The sequence below is a fragment of the Trachemys scripta genome, chromosome 8 (genome assembly GCF_013100865.1).
Source record: "Trachemys scripta elegans isolate TJP31775 chromosome 8, CAS_Tse_1.0, whole genome shotgun sequence".
NCBI lineage: Eukaryota > Metazoa > Chordata > Testudines > Emydidae > Trachemys > Trachemys scripta.
Genome location: NC_048305.1, coordinates 11,592,177 through 11,610,418, shown reverse-complemented (window position 1 = coordinate 11,610,418; position 18,242 = coordinate 11,592,177). Strand labels below are relative to the sequence as shown.

General features: G+C 38.7%; 1 protein-coding gene and 1 long non-coding RNA gene across 2 annotated transcripts in view; both read left to right on the top strand.

Moving 5' to 3' along the window:
- PCBD2 (pterin-4 alpha-carbinolamine dehydratase 2) overlaps positions 1-18,242 on the top strand; it is a 34,613-nt gene that overhangs the window by 5,046 nt on the left and 11,325 nt on the right. The window contains exon 2 of the mRNA XM_034778788.1: positions 119-250. Within this exon, the coding sequence (XP_034634679.1) occupies positions 119-250 (132 nt within the window). The remainder of the gene's footprint in view (positions 1-118; positions 251-18,242) is intronic.
- Positions 11,327-14,156, top strand: LOC117881474. Its single transcript, XR_004646810.1, has 2 exons — positions 11,327-12,850; positions 14,087-14,156. It is a non-coding gene; the product is annotated as an uncharacterized LOC117881474 (long non-coding RNA).

The following is an 18,242-nucleotide window of genomic DNA, read 5'->3' as shown; positions in this document are numbered from 1 at the left end:
GGATTATATTTTTGAAATACATAAATCATAATTTCAGCACATAATTTTCTTATTGTTGTGTAAAGCAATGAGAGGACATTAACCCTAGTTCTGGAATGTATTTTTTTTTTCTTTATAGTCTTCACAGTCTCACTGGTTGACAACAGAGGAAAGGACCCAAGTTTTACTTGACCTCAAAGCTTCGGGTTGGTCTGAGCTGGGTGAAAGAGATGCCATCTACAAAGAGTTCAATTTCAAAACTTTTAATCAGGTAACTATTGCTATATATTATTCCTAATATAAAAGGAAATGTAATTATCCTAGTTTGTATTGTGTTCCTAGTGAAGAGATGTTCACATCCACAAATCTAGGAGTATTTGGGACCAAATCCTGTTTGCTTTCCTCATGTCAGTAGTGTCACTAAAGTTATCGGGCCAGATTCTAATCTCAGTTACCCAGGTGTAATTCATTGACTTTATTGGCATTGTTCCATGGTAAGGCAAGCAGAATTTTACTCTTGATATCTTTGTTATTACTAGCAGTCCTAACTCAATGATAAAAATATTTGGCTATCAAGAACTTTACAAAGGTGCGTAAGAATGAAAGTACTGATATTTACCAAGCCAAACTTGGGGGGGAAAATGTGAAGAGAAGTGTCATAAAACTCACCTTTTATACAGGAAGGGAGCGTTATGGTACTGTCTTGAATGAATTGCAATAGACACTTTGTGAGGCTACCTTGGTACAGCAGATTGTAAACCCTGTTGGGCTTGAATTTTAAGTCAAAACCCTGGGCCATACTGTGTCATCAGTTTTTAAGAATCTTTAAATTTGAAATCAGAGATGAAACCTGCTTTGAAAATTGGTGGCACCATATGGCCAACTATTATTTAATATATTTTCTTAAGGTAAGATTGTCAACTAGATTCATGCTACCATATCTCATTTCGGAAAGAAAATTTGATTTCTGATTAATCAAGTGAGACGTACAAAAAGATACAAGTTAGAAGAGGAATAATTAGCTGTATTATGGCCCGGCTAAATAAGACAAGAATTAGTCGTAACATACCCTTCCCATTTCAGTGCCATTAAACTTGGGTTTATCTGGAGAAAATACATTAGTTTCAGTTATGTCTTATTTCATTTTCTCATTGCTCTTTTTTTAAAACCTGGCCTTACTGATATTTATTGCACCTTTTATATAAGGGACCTATTTTTATTCTAGCTTGGATCTTCTTATGCAGATTTAGGGTCACATTATCAAAAGGTTAAAGCTTAGCCTTATAGCATGTGATTCTGCAATTGTGCACATGTTCGGGTGTAGCTATCCACCCAGTGTTTTTGTAAAATTGCCACTAAATGTGTTTGTTTAGGTCTCCTACTCCTCTTCCCCTCATTTCTATTGCTCGGGTACAGTCAATTTAACAATCCTCAGTTCTGATCAAAATAGTAGTAGATTGTTATATACTAATGATTAGCTGTGAAAGATCAGCTATTCTTACAGTTTTAGGCAGATGGTAACCTACGTGTGGAATGGGAACAGATGAAGATAATTCCCAGTTCCTACTTTATTTTTGAAAGGGCTATGCTCTCCCAGGGCTGAAGGGTAAGATTACATTTTTTTAAAAAATGCCATATTCCTCTGAAGATATCTCTTCTCCCCCCCCCGCCCCGTCCCATCCACACCACACTCAATTCACAGTGTAATATCTATCTACATTTGTAGACTGACGCATGTAAGTGTTGTATAATGTGCTGTTTATTCTCATGGCCCTAATATAATCCAGACAAAGGTCTTTAGGAGACCCTGTATGGTGATATGTGAAAATGCCAATTTGCAATGCCCACCCTTCTTAATATTTCAAATAGTTAATTGTCATAGTTAGGAAATTGCAGCCATTCAAGAGAACATAGAATAAAATGTGTGTGAGGTAGGGAGAAAAGAGCAGCATAGCTACAATACGGAGCAAGAGCAGGTACAGAACTGCACGTGTGGAGCCCTGAGTACATTTTTCCTGGATTGCACTTTAAACCTGGGAGTTAATAATAGAACAAAACAAACAACTTCAAATAAAACAAATTATGAGGCAATGAAGGAGGGGGAAACTATGAGGGGGAGTTTACATGAGACCTGGATGGGAGAACTGGAGAGCCAAGGACCGAGGGATAGCTACTCCTCTGCATCAAACTGTAGGTGCTGAGTTTACAGCTTTCACGCTGGGGGCACTCTTGAAAGTGTCCATGCAACGGTCGTAATTGGAGAGCTTGTTGGCTCAGCATAGCTGGAAATGCTTTTTTAAAATTAGCGTAAAGTAACCTTTGTATATTGCAAATAAGTGAAATAAATCATTTCTGCCGTTCATCTTTAGGCAGTGGACCTGAAGACTATATACCAAAGAGATGAGAGCAAACAGCCCTGTAATAGAAATCTGGAAAACCCAGCAGCTTAGACATCAGAAGGAGAATTGAATAGTTGATTTTTTTTTTTTAAGGCTTTATCCTTGAAATGTTACAGGGTAGAAATTAGTCAGCTATTCATAAAGTTGCAAGTCCGAGAGAGAGACATGAAGAGGATGCTAGAGTGGAAAGTCAAAATATATTTAAATGTACACCGTAGGTTATACTAAGCCTAAAGCTAATAGTCTGTTGTTTTTTTCTGGGTTCAGAATTGTCTTGGTCTCACCCCATCAAATATATCATCCTAAAATGGTCCTTTTTTGAAATGTCTATTCCAGTTGGGTGGAAGATATTGGTGGGTGCTCAGTGTGCCCCCATTCCTGCTTGACCCTTAAAAGTGTTAGATGAAAAGGGCTACGCAAGAGCTATTATTACTCTGAATGATTGGAAATTGGCTTAAGAATTCAAAACTTCTGGCACTTTCAGCTGTGTGTACCACTGGGTAAACTAACAGGGGCCAAACTGTCTACACTGTTTTCATTGCGGTCAAGGGGGCTACATGTATCTATATGAGGGCAGAATTTTGCCCGTAAGCATTTAGAAAATTGGGGCAGCTGTGGTGATGTAACATCGCCATTTGACATTTCAAGCTGTAGAACAAGTTGGTGATCTCTTAGCCTTGGGGTATGGCTTAAGATGGAATTTGGCTAGGGAATGCATGAATGTTTGCAGAGAGCAAATGTTTGTCTCCTGGGAAGGTGGTACTGAAGATAAACTGAACTGGTATATTTTAGTTCATCTACCAATGCTTACATTTACTAATGTCCCCATACAACATTTATTTATTTATTGGTACGTCTCAAAAGCATATTACAGATCAGGGAAACAAAAGTGCCAAAAATGGAGCTAGCTACCTGCTTTGTAGAGTTTTGCAGTCAATATGCTGTCCTTTAATAAACATGGACTTTTAGGTGTAACTTTTTATTTAATAAATCTTCTGTTTACAGAACTTAGTGTGAATATTTAGTAAAAGTCAGACAGCCAAGAAATACAATTTCCTCTATGATCTCCATCCTGCCCTTTTACAGATGGCATAAAATCAGGTGCGTAAAGGAAAAAAAAAACAAAAAACCAAATCCAAACCTGAGCAGTTGAACTGACATGAAAGGTATTTCAGATTTATGTTTTGCAGATGATATGAGTATGATTAATGTATTCATTGTTTCTTTATTGCTTCCCACAGATAATGTGCATGATACATGGAAAATTCTGTGGCTTTAAAATCTATGCCAGGTTTACAAAGACTATGTATGTCAACAGATGTTAAGAATATAAACAGAGTTTTTATTATAAAGTCGCTCAAATGCGTAGACATGAACGTGGTTTATGTATATTTTCAGTATGAGGGAGAATGAAATGAAACTTCTGTGAAATGAGAAAGTTATTTAGATTCCTAAAGCTTTCAGACTGAGATTAACTTGCTTAAAAGCTATCAGAAATTACGCTTCTGGCTTGGGAAATTATTTTATTACAGGACTTCACTTGAAACCGCTGGTGGTGTTTGTTTTTTTTGAAGATAAATTTTATAAAAATGGGCTTTAGAGAGTGATTTTCAGAAAATGAGTTGGAAAACAGTTTGAAATGTTCCTAAAATAAGTCAGTGACTGTACTTCCTGTTGTCAGTCCTTTTCTCTGCTATAATTGCCATTGCATGCTAGTTGTGATGTCCTGGTTTGAAAAAAATATTGATGTATATAGTGTCCTCCACCCAACCCTACCCAGAAAGAAAAGCATCTGGTATCCATTGCAGCTTGTTCCCCATCCCTCATTTGGGCAGCTTCTATGACTGAAATATTAGTTTCCACTTTCTCCTCATAGCCATATTATCATCACTGCTGTTCACTCCATTCCCTACCAGCTGGGGGGACTGAGGCATAAGAAAATCATGGTACCTAATCACTTCAAACTTGTCCACAGTAAATCACAGAATCCTGTAATAGCTCTGGAAGAAGACTAGCCATCATACATGGTCCCATCTTCACTGGATTCAGCCATCAGTACAGCCTGATATTGATGCATCCTGCCATGTTCAGAGATTTTTTTTTTTACAATTACAGCTTCTGTTTTGACTGACAAGACAACAAACACAAGTAGGGTGAACATACGTTCCGTTTTGGCCGGGACAGTACCCTTTTTAAGCCTTGTCCTGGATGTCCCGACTTTCTTGGCGAAAGTGGTCATTTGTCCCATTTACTTTCGCCAATTTATCAGTTGGCAAGACCAAATGGGACAAATGCCCAGTTTGCCAAAAAAGTGAGGGGTTCCTCCCTCCCTCCCTCCCAATGGAGTGTGGAAGAACTTTGAGGGAGGCGAATGATGACACCAGACGCTGGGCCTCAGGCTGTTAGCCCTATGCCACAGGGAGAAGGGGGGGCCTTGAGCCAGCCCTGTGCAGTATCCCGTTTTCCCATGGGAAATATGGTCACCCTAAATACTGTTGTCATTGTCTGTTTTCCCATTCCATCATTCCTCCAGTCTTCTGCCCTCTATTTGTGTGAATTGGCAGGCTACAGATGTTTATGAGACTATTGCCTTTTAAAATGGGGCTGTGGAGAGAGAGAGTGGAAGAAAAAGAAAAAGTACTAATCTGTGCTTTCAAGCCACTTTGTATTACATAAAAGAAACATGTTTTAAAGACTCTTAATTTCTATTCCCAAGTGACAGATACAGAAACAAAATGCCTATTACTCACTGATAGAGCAACCAATCCATTTCAATTTGCCAAAGCAAAAGTCTGAGTCAATGAGAGTTACAAAAATACTGTCATTACTTCAGGAGCCTGACTAGCAATGTTTGCTAATGCATTTTTTTTCTTCATTTACTGAAATCTCTGGCAAAAAGAAAAAGTTGACAAGTTTTTAGTCTAGAGCAGAGGTCTCCAAACGGTGGGGCATGCCCCCCTACAGGGGCATGAAGGAACATTTGGGGAGGTGCAGCAGGGCTTGGGCCAGCCCCCATGGGGGGTGGGAAGGGAGTGTTATCTAGGCCCGCTCCAGCCCAGGCTTCCGCCTTCAGCCCTGCCCCCAGCCTTGGCTCTTGACCATGACCCAACTGGAGCTTCTGCTCCTGGCCCTACTTCCACCTCCAGCCTTGGCCCCTGGCTGCGTCTTTGGCCCCGCCTCCAGCCTTGGCACCTGACCATGGCTCTGTTCCCAGCCCCAGACCTGCCCGCAGCTGCAGTCCCAGCCTTGGCCCCCTTACCCCTGTTCGTGGCCCCCTCCACCTCCCACCGACCCAGCCATAACCCCGCTCCTGGCCCCAGCTCCTGTGGGAGCAAGGCGCAGACAGGTAAGGGAGAGGCGTGACTTTGAAAAGTTTGGGGACCCCTGGTCTAGAGAAAATAGAATTGTCACCAAACTGTTCAAAACTTCAAGGTTCCTGGCCTGTATCTGGTCTGTTATAATTTGGAATACAAATTTACCCTTCTTGTGATCTCAACTGTAAAAAAAAAAAAAATACGTGAAAATTAATAACATGTCACAATCACCTATTATAACAAAGATTGATAGGAAATGGTGCACAAAGGAGAGACTGAATTAGTCCAAACAAAAAACTGTCCTGTTATAACTCAAGATCATGCTTGGTAAGTCAGAAGAGTGTGGAACTGGAAATCAGTGAATCAAAATTGGTGTGTGGGGAAACTAGACCTAATTTGTTAACAAAATAATGAGGGCATGGGCTACTCCGTCCACCCTTCCTTTTGTGAGTCCTTAAAGAAACAGATATAGGGATAAAAATTGGCTACTAGAGTGAGGTTCACCATCATGGCTACCACTACCACCATCTCCTGGGACTTCGGACCTTTGTCATCCTGATCCTGAGAGATGTCCTGACCAGACCAGGCCAGAGAGAGGGACTCAGATGATATGTCCACCTTTACTGGGTTCAGCTGAATCCCAAACACCATTTGGGATGAAACAGACTTCAACAACAGCTTCAGCCATTCTTAACTAACGTCTTCTCTTTTCCCTGACGGGACAGTTTTTACCATCTTTGGTACCATCTAAGAGACAACTTGGTATTTTTCCCAAAAACACTCTCCAGCTAAAAGGAAAGGGAAAAGGGATTGTTGTTGTTAAAATGAAAGCCTTATTTAATACTTAATATTTCAAATGCTTTAACTGTTTTTCCTTTTTATCTTTAATAAAAAGATAATGTGTTTTAATGGTGTTTGCACCATGGTACTAAGCGGACTGAGGTCTCTGTATACCAAACCCCAAGCTTTGTTTAACACTGTTCAATGTTGGACAATGACTGGTTTTATACAGGGGTATTCCATCTAAATTAATAAAACATGTTCTACATAACGCTCAATTCTTGAAGAATCCCTGTCCACTATAGTGCAGAAGGATGCGTCACTTCCATCTGAAAATGTTTTCCCTACTGCTTTTAGAAGGAACACCTAAAATTACTACTATTGAAAGAAGAAGAGGAAAAGTTGTTTCTGGTTTGTTCGCATAGGGTATGTCTATACAGCAACTAGACACCCAGGGCTGGCCCGTGCCAGCCGACTTTTGCTCACGGGGCTCAGACTGCATGGCTGTTTCATTGCTGTGTAGACTTGAAGGCTTGGGCTGGAGCCTGGGCTCTAGGACCCTGTGGGGTGGGAAGGTCCCAGAGCTTGGGCTGTAACCTGAGCCCATAAGTCTACACTGCATTGAAATAGCCCTGCCTGCCTGAGTCGACTGGTATGGGTCAGCGACGGGTGTCCAGTCGCTGTGTAGACATACCCTTTGGGTTCAGCCAGTTTCACGCTTACCCTGTATAGTCAATCAGTTTCCTCTGTTTGTGTAGGTCCATCAGATAGCAACAGGGGAGAGAGAAACACTTAGGACAATGTGGTTGTAAAACCAAAATATTTGGCAGGGATGCTGAGGTTTAATACTTGTGACTACTTCACAGATTTTTTTAAATGAATAAATTTAATCTTTTATCCATCACACTTTCTAGATAGGTGAAGTGTGTATGCTTGTGTACAGAGTTCAGTGACTGAACCTTTAGTATTAAGGTTAAGATTCTGTTATGGGGATTTTTAGTAAAAGTCAGGGACAGTTTGTGGGCGATAAACAAAAATTCACAGAAGCCCAGGACCTCTCCCTGGTGGGTGGGGGAGGGGGGGGGAGACGACTAACAGTTGGAGCGCTGTTGGGCGCTGAGCTCCTGCAGCTGCACCATCCCCACTGCTGCTCCTGTGGCAGGGGCTGACTGCTGCAGCTCCAGCCTCAGGGGGGCTGACCCAATGGTGGCCCCTGCTCTGGGCGGTCCTGGGGTTGACTGCTGGCTGTTGCTATGTGGCCCGTTGCTATGGCGGCCTCTGCTCCTGTGGCTCCAGGGCTGACTGCTGGCCATTGCTATCGTGGCCCCTGCTCCAGTGGCCCCAGGGCTGGCCGTTGCTCCGGTGGCTTTGGGGCTGACAGCTGCTCCAGCCCTGCCCCTTCAGAAGAAGTTGCGGAGGTCCCAGAAAGTCACGGAATCCGTGACCTCTATGACAGAATCGTACCCTTATTTATTATATAAAGTAGCAGGTGGTTATATCCCATCTTAAAAGTCTGAATTTTTTTTAATTGTTTAAAATATATTTTGCATTCAGATGACACAAGAACCTATTTAAGTTAAAAGATAAAACTCTGACTGGAGAAAATAGCAGGGAGACTGCCTGCTGTGTATCAGAGGGGTAGCCGTGTTAGTCTGAATCTGTAAAAAAGCAACAGAGGGTCCTGTGGCACCTTTGAGACTAACAGAAGTATAGGGAGCATAAGCTTGCAGTCTTGCATCTGAAGAAGTGAGGTTCTTACCCACGAAAGCTTATGCTCCCTATACTTCTGTTAGTCTCAAAGGTGCCACAGGACCCTCTGTTGCTTGCTGCCTGCTGTGTAGGGCTCATGGATCCTGAAAATCGTAGCAAATCTTGTCTCTTTGATTATTTGTTTAAAGGAGACTTGCACAGCTTCTGAAGAATTATTTCAGAAGAAATTAAGTCATTGTAGCTCTTGCATTAAGTTGGTATACTTCCCAACTTTCCTTCTCCAAACCAGTAATAACACCCAAAACTCAGAAAGCATCCACTGCAAACAGAGTTTCTGTTTTATATGCCCTGTCTGTATTTCCAGCTACTTTGCTTTAACTGTGCTAGGGCATATTTATTTTTGTGCTCTCTAATGGATGGTCCCTGTTATCAGTATATCAAAACTAACTTGCTGGCTAAGCGATTTATGATCTTTATATAGTTTAATCTTCTTACTCGGTGACAATCCCTTGGTGCTAGTCCTTTCTATAGGTACCTTCACCTTGATTAATGACCATGAAGAACTTCACAAATTTACCAAATCCCATGGAACTGGGATACAGGGAACACATTCTTAATGAATTAGTGCTCTTTTAGTTAATTAATTAATTAATCACTTAATTTAGTTTAACTCACTTTGTAAAAATACTGAATATTCCTGAACTTAATCTGTGTTGATACTTACTTTTTTCAGTTTCTCGGCACATCACTTTGTCTCCTCTGTTAATCACAGGTTGGAAAATTTGTTTTTATGTGCATAGCCAGAGTATTTCATAGCTGTTTTACGAACTTAATATTTTGGCTGTTTGGCTGAAATATGTCTGCGCCATTTATGTATTGAAAACATAAACCTACAATCTGCAGAGGTAACTTGAATTTTATGTAAAATATTCACTTGTGGACCATATCTCCAGCTTTTTATATGCCACAGTGGTATTATCCTCCCTCCCCATTGTCTGTTAGTGAGGTCATTTTCAGTCCTCTGAGAAATTTTATTCCCAGCCAGATGCAGCCCATATATTAAAAGTAGCACCTGTGACTAATATCACAGCAGCTTACCATAAATTTACATGGTAACTAGGATTATGTCTGTCAAGACTGTTAAAAAATATCTAGATTTAATTTGATTTCCAGTATTGAAGGAGCTCTCTAACGTTTTGCTTCATAACTATATTTTAAAAGTTAAAATCACTCCATTGTTAAGTTTTATAGCACTCCCATTGCCCATTAAGTTGATTTGTTAAATGGAGGTCAGAGTAAAGCAAGTTGGCTACATTAGGATCGGAAACCAACCCATTTGTGACAAATTTAGTCCTCGCGTGTGAATCTTCTCAAAGCCTCAGCCCTGATTGGTTTCAGGTGTAGCTTATGTCAGTTGTGTTTAACCTCAAAGAATGAGCAACATGAGTCCATTATTGTCAGTTTTGCTTATCAAAAGACAAACCAATTTCATTTATTTGGTGGGTTAACTGTTTTTAATGTGACTGTTGACTACTTGCCCCTCTGTTAGACTTTTGTATTAGATTGCCTCTTGGATGAAAATAATTGGTTTTATATCCACCTAGGTAGGTGTTGTTTTTCTTATAGTGTTTCCTAGACTGCTCAATTTCCCATTATTCTTTGAGTCCTCTACCATTTACTATGATTCGTACACCTGCAAAATTATGAAAGTATTTCTTTTGGTAGGTATGTTTGCTAATGTCCTTGCATTTATGAACACAATAACTGATTTGCTATAAATCAAAATTATTTGAGTGGGTTTACAGAGTAGAGAAAATCTTTGTATTTGAAAATAAGGCTTGAATATTGAATTTTTGGCCTATCTGCCTATTTGTTGTTTTTCCTTATTAGAAACTGACAGTAAAATTTTCAGGCCTCGTGAAGATTAATTCAGGCCAAAATATGTGAGAGTGAGCTGGGTCAAAACATAGTTTAGTAAAAATATATTTTTATACAATCACACCTTCCTTATGGTTATGCTTGTGAATGGCTTAGTAAATAACCCTCTTGCCTCTGCGTCAGAAGGTTATAGGGTCAAGATCCAGCTGTGGGACTGGACACATTCCACCTACCCATATCCTAGTGTTGCACTGGGTCTGAAAAGCTAGGGTGCTTGACTTCTGGATGAAAAATAAATGGAGGTTCTCTGGAGGAGATCATTCATTTGAAAATTTAAGATTCTCCTGCCCTGGCTTTAAAAAGACAAAGAGACAACAATGGTGTACTAGTCAATGCAGCCTCTTTCCAACAATACTACCAGTTAACTGGCAGAAGTAGTTTTCTTATTGACGAGAAATGCTGCATAATTATACAGAGTCTGGTGTGATGTCAGTGGTCAGTCAGGAGCTACCAGATACAAATTAACTCCTTGTTGCTGGGAGTTTGGAAATATTTGTTATTTATTTACTTACTTATTTGTCGTGGCCACTGTGCAAAATACAGAGTGAAGGATGTCTCTGCCTCAATGTTCAGTCCAAATTTTTTAAATTACCAGCATTTTTTCCTACTTGTAAATAATTGAATCATCATATTATATTGGCGACTTTTGTCTTTACTTTCACCCTCCACACGCCCAAATTTAGTCTTGCTGTACCTAGCTGAGCTATTTCCTTATCGCAACGTCTGTGCCCACCTTCCATGGGTGCCAGCAATGGCCACAACAGGCCACTTCTCCGACAAATTCTTTCAAGTTTTCGGTCATGCTGCCCTTTGTGAGTGGAGAAAGCTTAGTAAGAATCCATCAAGTCACCTCTTTATCCTCAACTCATCTCTGCTGTAATGCATATAGAAAACTGAAGACCAAGCAGGTGGCAAGCTGTGATCACTGCTAGTCAATGGCTAAGAACTCTGCACATCCCACTTAACTGTCTTACCCCCCCATTATGTCTTGTTTTTTAGGTTACAAGCTCTTTGGGGCATAGGCTATTTGTACAATGGAGCCCAACCTGTTTGTGGCCATAGGCGCTATTGCAATATTATTATTAATGTCACAGTATTATAATTTAATATAATAGTATTGTTAATTTCATTTAAATGAATCATAATGACATTAAAGATTCAGAACATACCTTTGTGTTTCGCTTTCTTGAGGTAGGAAGAGGTTTTTATGTTTGTATCTATCAGGAGCAGCAGGCCTGACAGCCACAGGTAACAGGTGATATGTAGAAGTTCAAGACTCTTATTCTCCAGGTGCTCTAGAAACAGAAGTTGACATCAATTTGTTATTAGTTAAACTTAACTGTGACTTAGAATACCTTATCTCTCTTTCCTTCCCTTCATTCTAGGGTAAAAAAATAAAATACAAATAAAGAAAGAATAGCGTATTTCCAAGGGGAAGAGGCTCTTCTACAATTACTGTGCATGTGCTGCATACCCTTGGAGCAGTTAGACCTGTGTTATCTAGTCTAAAGAGGACCAGGAAGTTCTCCTCCTGACCTTTGGTCCACTTTGCAGTTGGCTCTTCTACCAATGCTTCTCTTAAAATATTAGTGTAGATTTATGATCACTTAAGTGAAAATTATTATAGCATTTAATTTTCATCCATTAATCTGGAAATATTGTCTCTGGGGGTTGAATTTGAACTGGCTAAAGATTTTTGTAAATATACTTTTCACTTCTCACAAGTATTCATTTAGATTGAAAAAGAAAATGGAAGTGTCACACTATTGGCTGCTCTATATAATCCATAACTACTCTTCTAATGCTTGCTCGTTGCATTTGAAATAAGGGAAGAAAATGGTTATGTCCACTGTGGAGGCAAGACTTTCCTTCACTCCTGTAAGATACCAAATGCCGGCATGTTGACTTTGATTTTAACTAAAATTTGGAATCCTCCCAGATTTGTTAACTCAGTGGTGGCAAGTTCTGTAACTGTACTGTTTCAGTTGGGGAAATTAGTAAGATTTACATTCCCTCTATTCTCAAGAATATCTTCATTCAGAATCACTTTTACTTTTTCAGTTAAAGAAACCTGTTCTCTTGTAGCTTTGTAATGTCCTGGGATAGCTATTATGAACATAGGGGAACTGGGAAGATACTAATTTCAGTACAGATGGTAAGTTCTGTCTCCAGTTTGATAGTGTTTAACCTCTTGCATCCCCTTGCTTTCCAAATGGTGAGCATGACCTTATTAATAACTGTAAATAGCGTTCTACAACAGTGGCTTTTCCCCCCAAAGAGTAAAGAAAAGGCATGTTTTGGAATATTATACTCTGCAATTGTAATTAAAAATGGACTCTGGCTGGTAAAAGGTAAAAAGTAAAATAAAAAAAATTACAATGAACCTATTTAAAAATTAACCATTACTTGCCAAAAGCACATCAGACCTACTTAGCGGACATCCGTTAATCCAGCGGTTAGCTGTTTCAGGCTTTAATGCACACTGTTTTACACGTTAACGGTTTTGAAGTTCCAGGCCAAGGTTGACCTTTCACATCTGCTCCTTTCACAGTAGGAATCTCCACTTACTGCTTCCTGTCAGAATGGATTAGAGTGACAAAGTGCAGAGCTTGCGCTGGCTGCAATTTAGTTTTTGATCAGAATTATTTCTTTCACAAACAATCACATTTTGCTAAAACGTTACATCTGCTCTGAAAAACCACTGGCAGACCCACAGTTGATCAGTGCGATGTGAGTATAATTTTTCATTTGTCCTTCATAAAGCTGTAAACCAGCTCTAAATGTATTTTGGGGACTGCCTCCTCCCCTCCTTCATTTGCCATTTTCTTCCTTTAACTTTTGTTGGGTTGAGATTAAAACTTGCTTACGTCTTGAACTAACATGGAGCTGGCTGAATCCATTGAGGGATTTGTGTGAGATTGTTTTGGTAAAGCACATGTTGTTCAGTTAGGAGCCAGGGTTCTAATTTCGGGTCCTGTCGTGTGAGATACTGAGTACGTTCAGGTTGTGGGGGTTGAGGTTACTCAGCACCTTTTTTTTTCCTTCTCCTGAGAATTGTTCATGGTGGTGCTTTACAAGGAAACATTCTGGCACTGGGATTCTGAGTGGAGAGTAGTAATTCATTTCATGGACTGGATGATTTAATCTTGATTGGGATAGTAACAGCAATAGCTATGTAAATGTGTATTTTGTATTGTTAGAGGAATCTCCATAACCTGGTAGAAGTGGGCATTTGGAGGCAAAACTTTATTAGCTTTACAATCTTTGGTTGGTTACAGTTACACACAGATTATAAAGTGTCTAATCTAATAAAAGTATACAGATGTTAATCTTTCTTACAAAGGACCATATTTCATCTCACTTACGTTGGATGCATCTTTTTTTTTTTAAATGTTGTTTAAAAAAAAAAATCCCTTGCCTGGCTACAATCAGTTTTCACCATTTATGGACTGCATCTATTTCAAGAATGTATTGATTTGCAAAAGGTGTGTGTGTGTGTGTGTGTGTGTGTGGTGGTGGTGGGTTCTACAAAAGGGAAAGAACAATTGTGGGTTAAAAGAAAAACCCCTGGAGTTTCCCCAATATATTGCATTACACATACTGTCTGGCACTTCGTCATAAATTTGGAGTACACCAAAAGTTTTTCACGACAGCTTAAAATATTGACCGTAGGTCATGTATCCTTATGCAAAATATTGCTAATAAAATTAAACCACTTTTGTTTTTAATAATCTGTTCTTAATTTGTCACTTTTTCTGTTAATTTCTGTATTTCTAGCCCCATTTCACCAGTTGTTCAAATATCAAGAACAGCAAATGAAATACAATTAAATGTAATTTATACTGATTACATAACTTTTTGCATAAGGAAAATTGGAAATATTATGTAAGAAATGGTAACTGTCTAAAACAAATCAGGTTTTTTTTAAGTCTTATTTTTCTTTTTCTGTTTTCTCGTATTGTCTAGGAAGATGGTTCTTCTCTCCATACTCTTCTTTCAAAGAATGCATCATCACTAGATTTGAAATAAATACATGTAAAACACTTCATACAATTATTCAAATATTACAATTGGATACAAATTATGAGCTTAACAACCCGGACTAAGGCAAAACTCCCATTGGAGTCATTGGGTTATGATATAATCTCCTTTCCTGAAGTTTTATAGAAACTTGCCGAAGGCTTGAGAGAGAACATGTCTCAGTATGGCTCGATACCATGGCCAGAGTGCTTTCAGCCACACGCAGTGGGACCAAATGACCTACCTGATTGGACCTGCAGATCTTGTTTCTCATCTCCTATCAATTTATAATTTCAGACCTTTTTTCTGCTTTAACGTGTTTGAATGATTGACATTGAGATATGCCTGTGCCGCCAAAAAAAAAAAGATTCCTGATGATGATGTGGGCCAACTGCTTCCTCTCTTCATCCATCCTAACAATAGTAATACCTAGTCTTACATAGCGCTTTTCATCAGCAGGTCTCAAAGCGCTTCACAATCTTTAATGTATTTATCCTCACAACACTCTTGTGAGTTAGGGAAGTATTATAAAGGGAGACTTTCTTATTGTTCTTTGATGTCCTTTTAGGATTAGGATATATGCTCAGCAGAGACTATATTGGATATTGAGCTGACATTGCACATGATCTTGGCAACAGACCAAGAAGAACCTTGTATCATTGCTACTAATGTCATCAACTGCATGTCTGGAATGTGGACTGGCTTTTCATGTTCAGAGTGAAATCCTCTGTGTTCTTTGGGAAGTGAAAGAAATAGTTGGAAAACCAGCAGAATTTTGTTCTTTTTTCCTGATTTTTTTTTTTCTGATAGGACATAATTAGATAACTAGCGAATTTCTCTTGCATTTCTCTATTTGTTTTGGCCTGGCCTACGCCAAAAATTATATTGGGCTTCTGTTGACATAGCTAACTTCATCTGGGTAGGTGATGTTTGTACGCCATAAGAAAGACCCCTTCTGTCTGTGTAGGCTGTGTCTATAACTACCAGTGTAATGTCTGTAGTATGGACATACCGTTGGGCACCAATTCAGGAAAGCATTCCTATTCAAAAAAGCTCTTAAGCATGTGTTGTAAGTCCAATTGAAGTCAATGGGATTTGTATTTAAAGTTGGGTCCTTTCTTAAATTGGGCTTTTACAAAGTGCTTCTATAGCCATATGTTTTGGTATAGTAATATATACTCAAGCATTTTTAACATCTGAGTGGCAGAACATTGTAAAGATCAGGGTGAGTAAAGTGAGGTAACGGAGCATTCAGGTATATACATTCAAAAGGTCTGAACAGGGCCCAGAGTGCATTTTATTACTAGTTTGTATAGTGTTTTGTTTGAGGGTTTTATTACAGTACATCAAGTGTTTTTATTTGCTAGACCAAGCATTTCTTTTAACAAGTCAAATTATCATTGTCCTTTCAGTTGCAAAACAAAGAGAGTTTATTATTTTAAGTAACTGATTGCTTTAACAGGTGCTCAGTTAATGAGGGTTTCGCTGTATTATTTAATTGTTTTGGTTGGGTGCACTGCCTGTTTAGTAAATAAAAAAGAAGTCCAGTTTCTTAAGTGAGCATTTCATTTAGTGTAAACCTCTTAGTGAAAACTTTGTTTTTCATTTTTGACACAACACACATTAAACCAATATGCTTAGGAAGAGGAAGGTGGAAGTTAGCTGCCTATTCTTGTTGGTAAGTGAGATTTTAATTCAGACATGGTGCTTCTTGATGATTTTTTTCTCTACTGAGTAATTGACATAAAGTATCAGTAATAAAGAAAAATGCAGCTTGATACAAATTTTCTGTGAATCTGGGTAATATTTTAAAATCTGACATGGCTTCATTTTTGAAGAAATAATATTATAGTTACAAGGTAGCTCTTGCCCTAAGCATTAAATGCAAAATGTAGAAATCCTACCCATTTGCCAAATGTTTCTGAGTGAAATTATACATAACAAATCATGCCTTTTGGAGTGCTTTGTAAGCTTACATGCTTTTAGCATACTGAACTTTGTTTCTCATACTGGTAGTATGGAATTTAATTAACAATAAGTCTGTAAAGTATTAAGTCACAATTTTTTCCTTCATTTTCCTTTTCCTTCTTTGGACACAGTGCAAAGTGCACAGTGAAATGCAATAGACAGTATTACCTAGACACCAGATTTGTGGTACAAAGCTGAAATTAATTTTCAGGAATTTTGTCTAGGGTCACTAGTAAAAGCCAGCAAGGTTGAGATTGTAAGGTTTGCCATTACATTTGCCTATTCAAAAAGAATTAGTACGCGATTGTTGCAACAGACTTCAAAGTAGATGGCACAATAAAGGAGATTTTAATTGCTGCAAGCTAGTGCGAGTTAGTCGCTCCATTTCAAGCTGTGATTTTGTAACTCCAGTCTTCTCAGTTTAGGAATCATACTTACTTTGCACTAGTCTTTATGGGCAAAGATAATTATATATTTGCCTGTGTAAGAAAACTGATACACTTTGTAATAAAGCGTATCAGACCATTTAGTTGTCAGGGCCAACATGGCTTGTGAAGCAGAGCACTTTCCAGTGGAGCATGAAAAGCTTTGAGATGTCTCAGCAACAGCAGAAAGTAGTTTTTGATGCCACTCTAAAACAATTGTTTGTCTTCAATCCAAGTTTATAAAAATTTGGTTGTAAAGTCTTTTAATTGAATCACAGTGAATAGGGCCTGCACATGATTTCCAGTTGCATTCTGTCACCGTTGCATTGTAAAACGGGAAGAGGGAAAGATGATCTCCAAATAACATTGTGGTTATTTTGGAAGGCTACAGATGAGGAAAAGGGTGATAGACCTGATACCCTGCTTCCCTTTAGGAGACTATCCGTAACATCAGTTACAAGAAAAAAAATATTTATTCATAGGGCCAAATGCAGCAGTGATACAAATCGGAGTGTAAGTTGGTCAGAAAAGCCGAATGTGTGGCTAGCAATAAGTAGTGCAAATTGCACCTATTTGAATTTCAGGGAGTGTGCAAAAATGAGTGTAACATACACTCTGAGGAAATAGCAGGAAAGGAGTGTAAGAAGCAGAACAACTAAGAGAAGGGCTTAAGGGAGAGAGTCTATTTTATCTGCACCCTTCTTTTAATACTTTTTCTTCAACAATCCCCCATGCCTCCTTGGCACAAAAATGGTACCCATTTGCCCACACACTGAATGCCAAATAGAGGCAAACTACACTTGCACCTGTTTTCTGACAAACGTATACCACAGTTTAGAGCACTGCTGAACTTGGCACATAATGTCTTTGACTCTGATTTATTTTGTAGAATTGTATCTTTCGTAACATCAAAAATATGTAGCTTCTAACACTGCACCTGGTCCAGATTGTACAGAATGAACCTAATCTTTTTTTCGCTGTGATTTTTTTTTTTCCCTGAGAACAGAATTCTTGGAATTGCCTTCGGTCTCCTGCATTTCTTGACATTATACTGGTACCTGTGTGTGAAAAGTTCCCAGTGTAAGAAAGGCCATGCCTCCTAGCTGCAGTTCTGTTTCGCAGCATTTTTTCTTCATGTTTTTAAAATGAGTAAATCATATGACAATAAACAGAAATAACCTCAGTGAAGAGAGAAGGGGAAACTGTTGTTTATCTGGTCAGGTGGTTTAGATTAGCAGTGATGCTGGTCTGTATTATGTTACTTTAAATCATAGTGTCCCAACAGGATATAAATTATGAAGATTGTTACAGTATGTTTCATCCAATGTAAGATCAACAAATTGGAATAATTTTTTTATAGGAAAATCACAGTGCTTTGGCAGGGTTATTGTTAAAGAATTTAATTTAACTTCAGATTTGCTCACATTATTTCTTAATATATAAAACACTATTTGCATGATGTATGAAGTATAAACATTTGAAGAATCAAAGGCAAGAATGCCTTTTCCAAGATTACATAGAGTGGCAAACTACTTAGAATAGATCAGTGTTTGTGCTTTTGCTGTCAAAATGTTTGATATAGAGCTGGCTAGCTAGTTTCTTCACCGACATAATTGTAAACAAGTGTTGCAAGCCAGAGACCGCCTCCTTTGTGGAAAAAAGTGTAAAGGTTTTCAGATATTTTGAAAGCTTTAACATATAACTCGGGG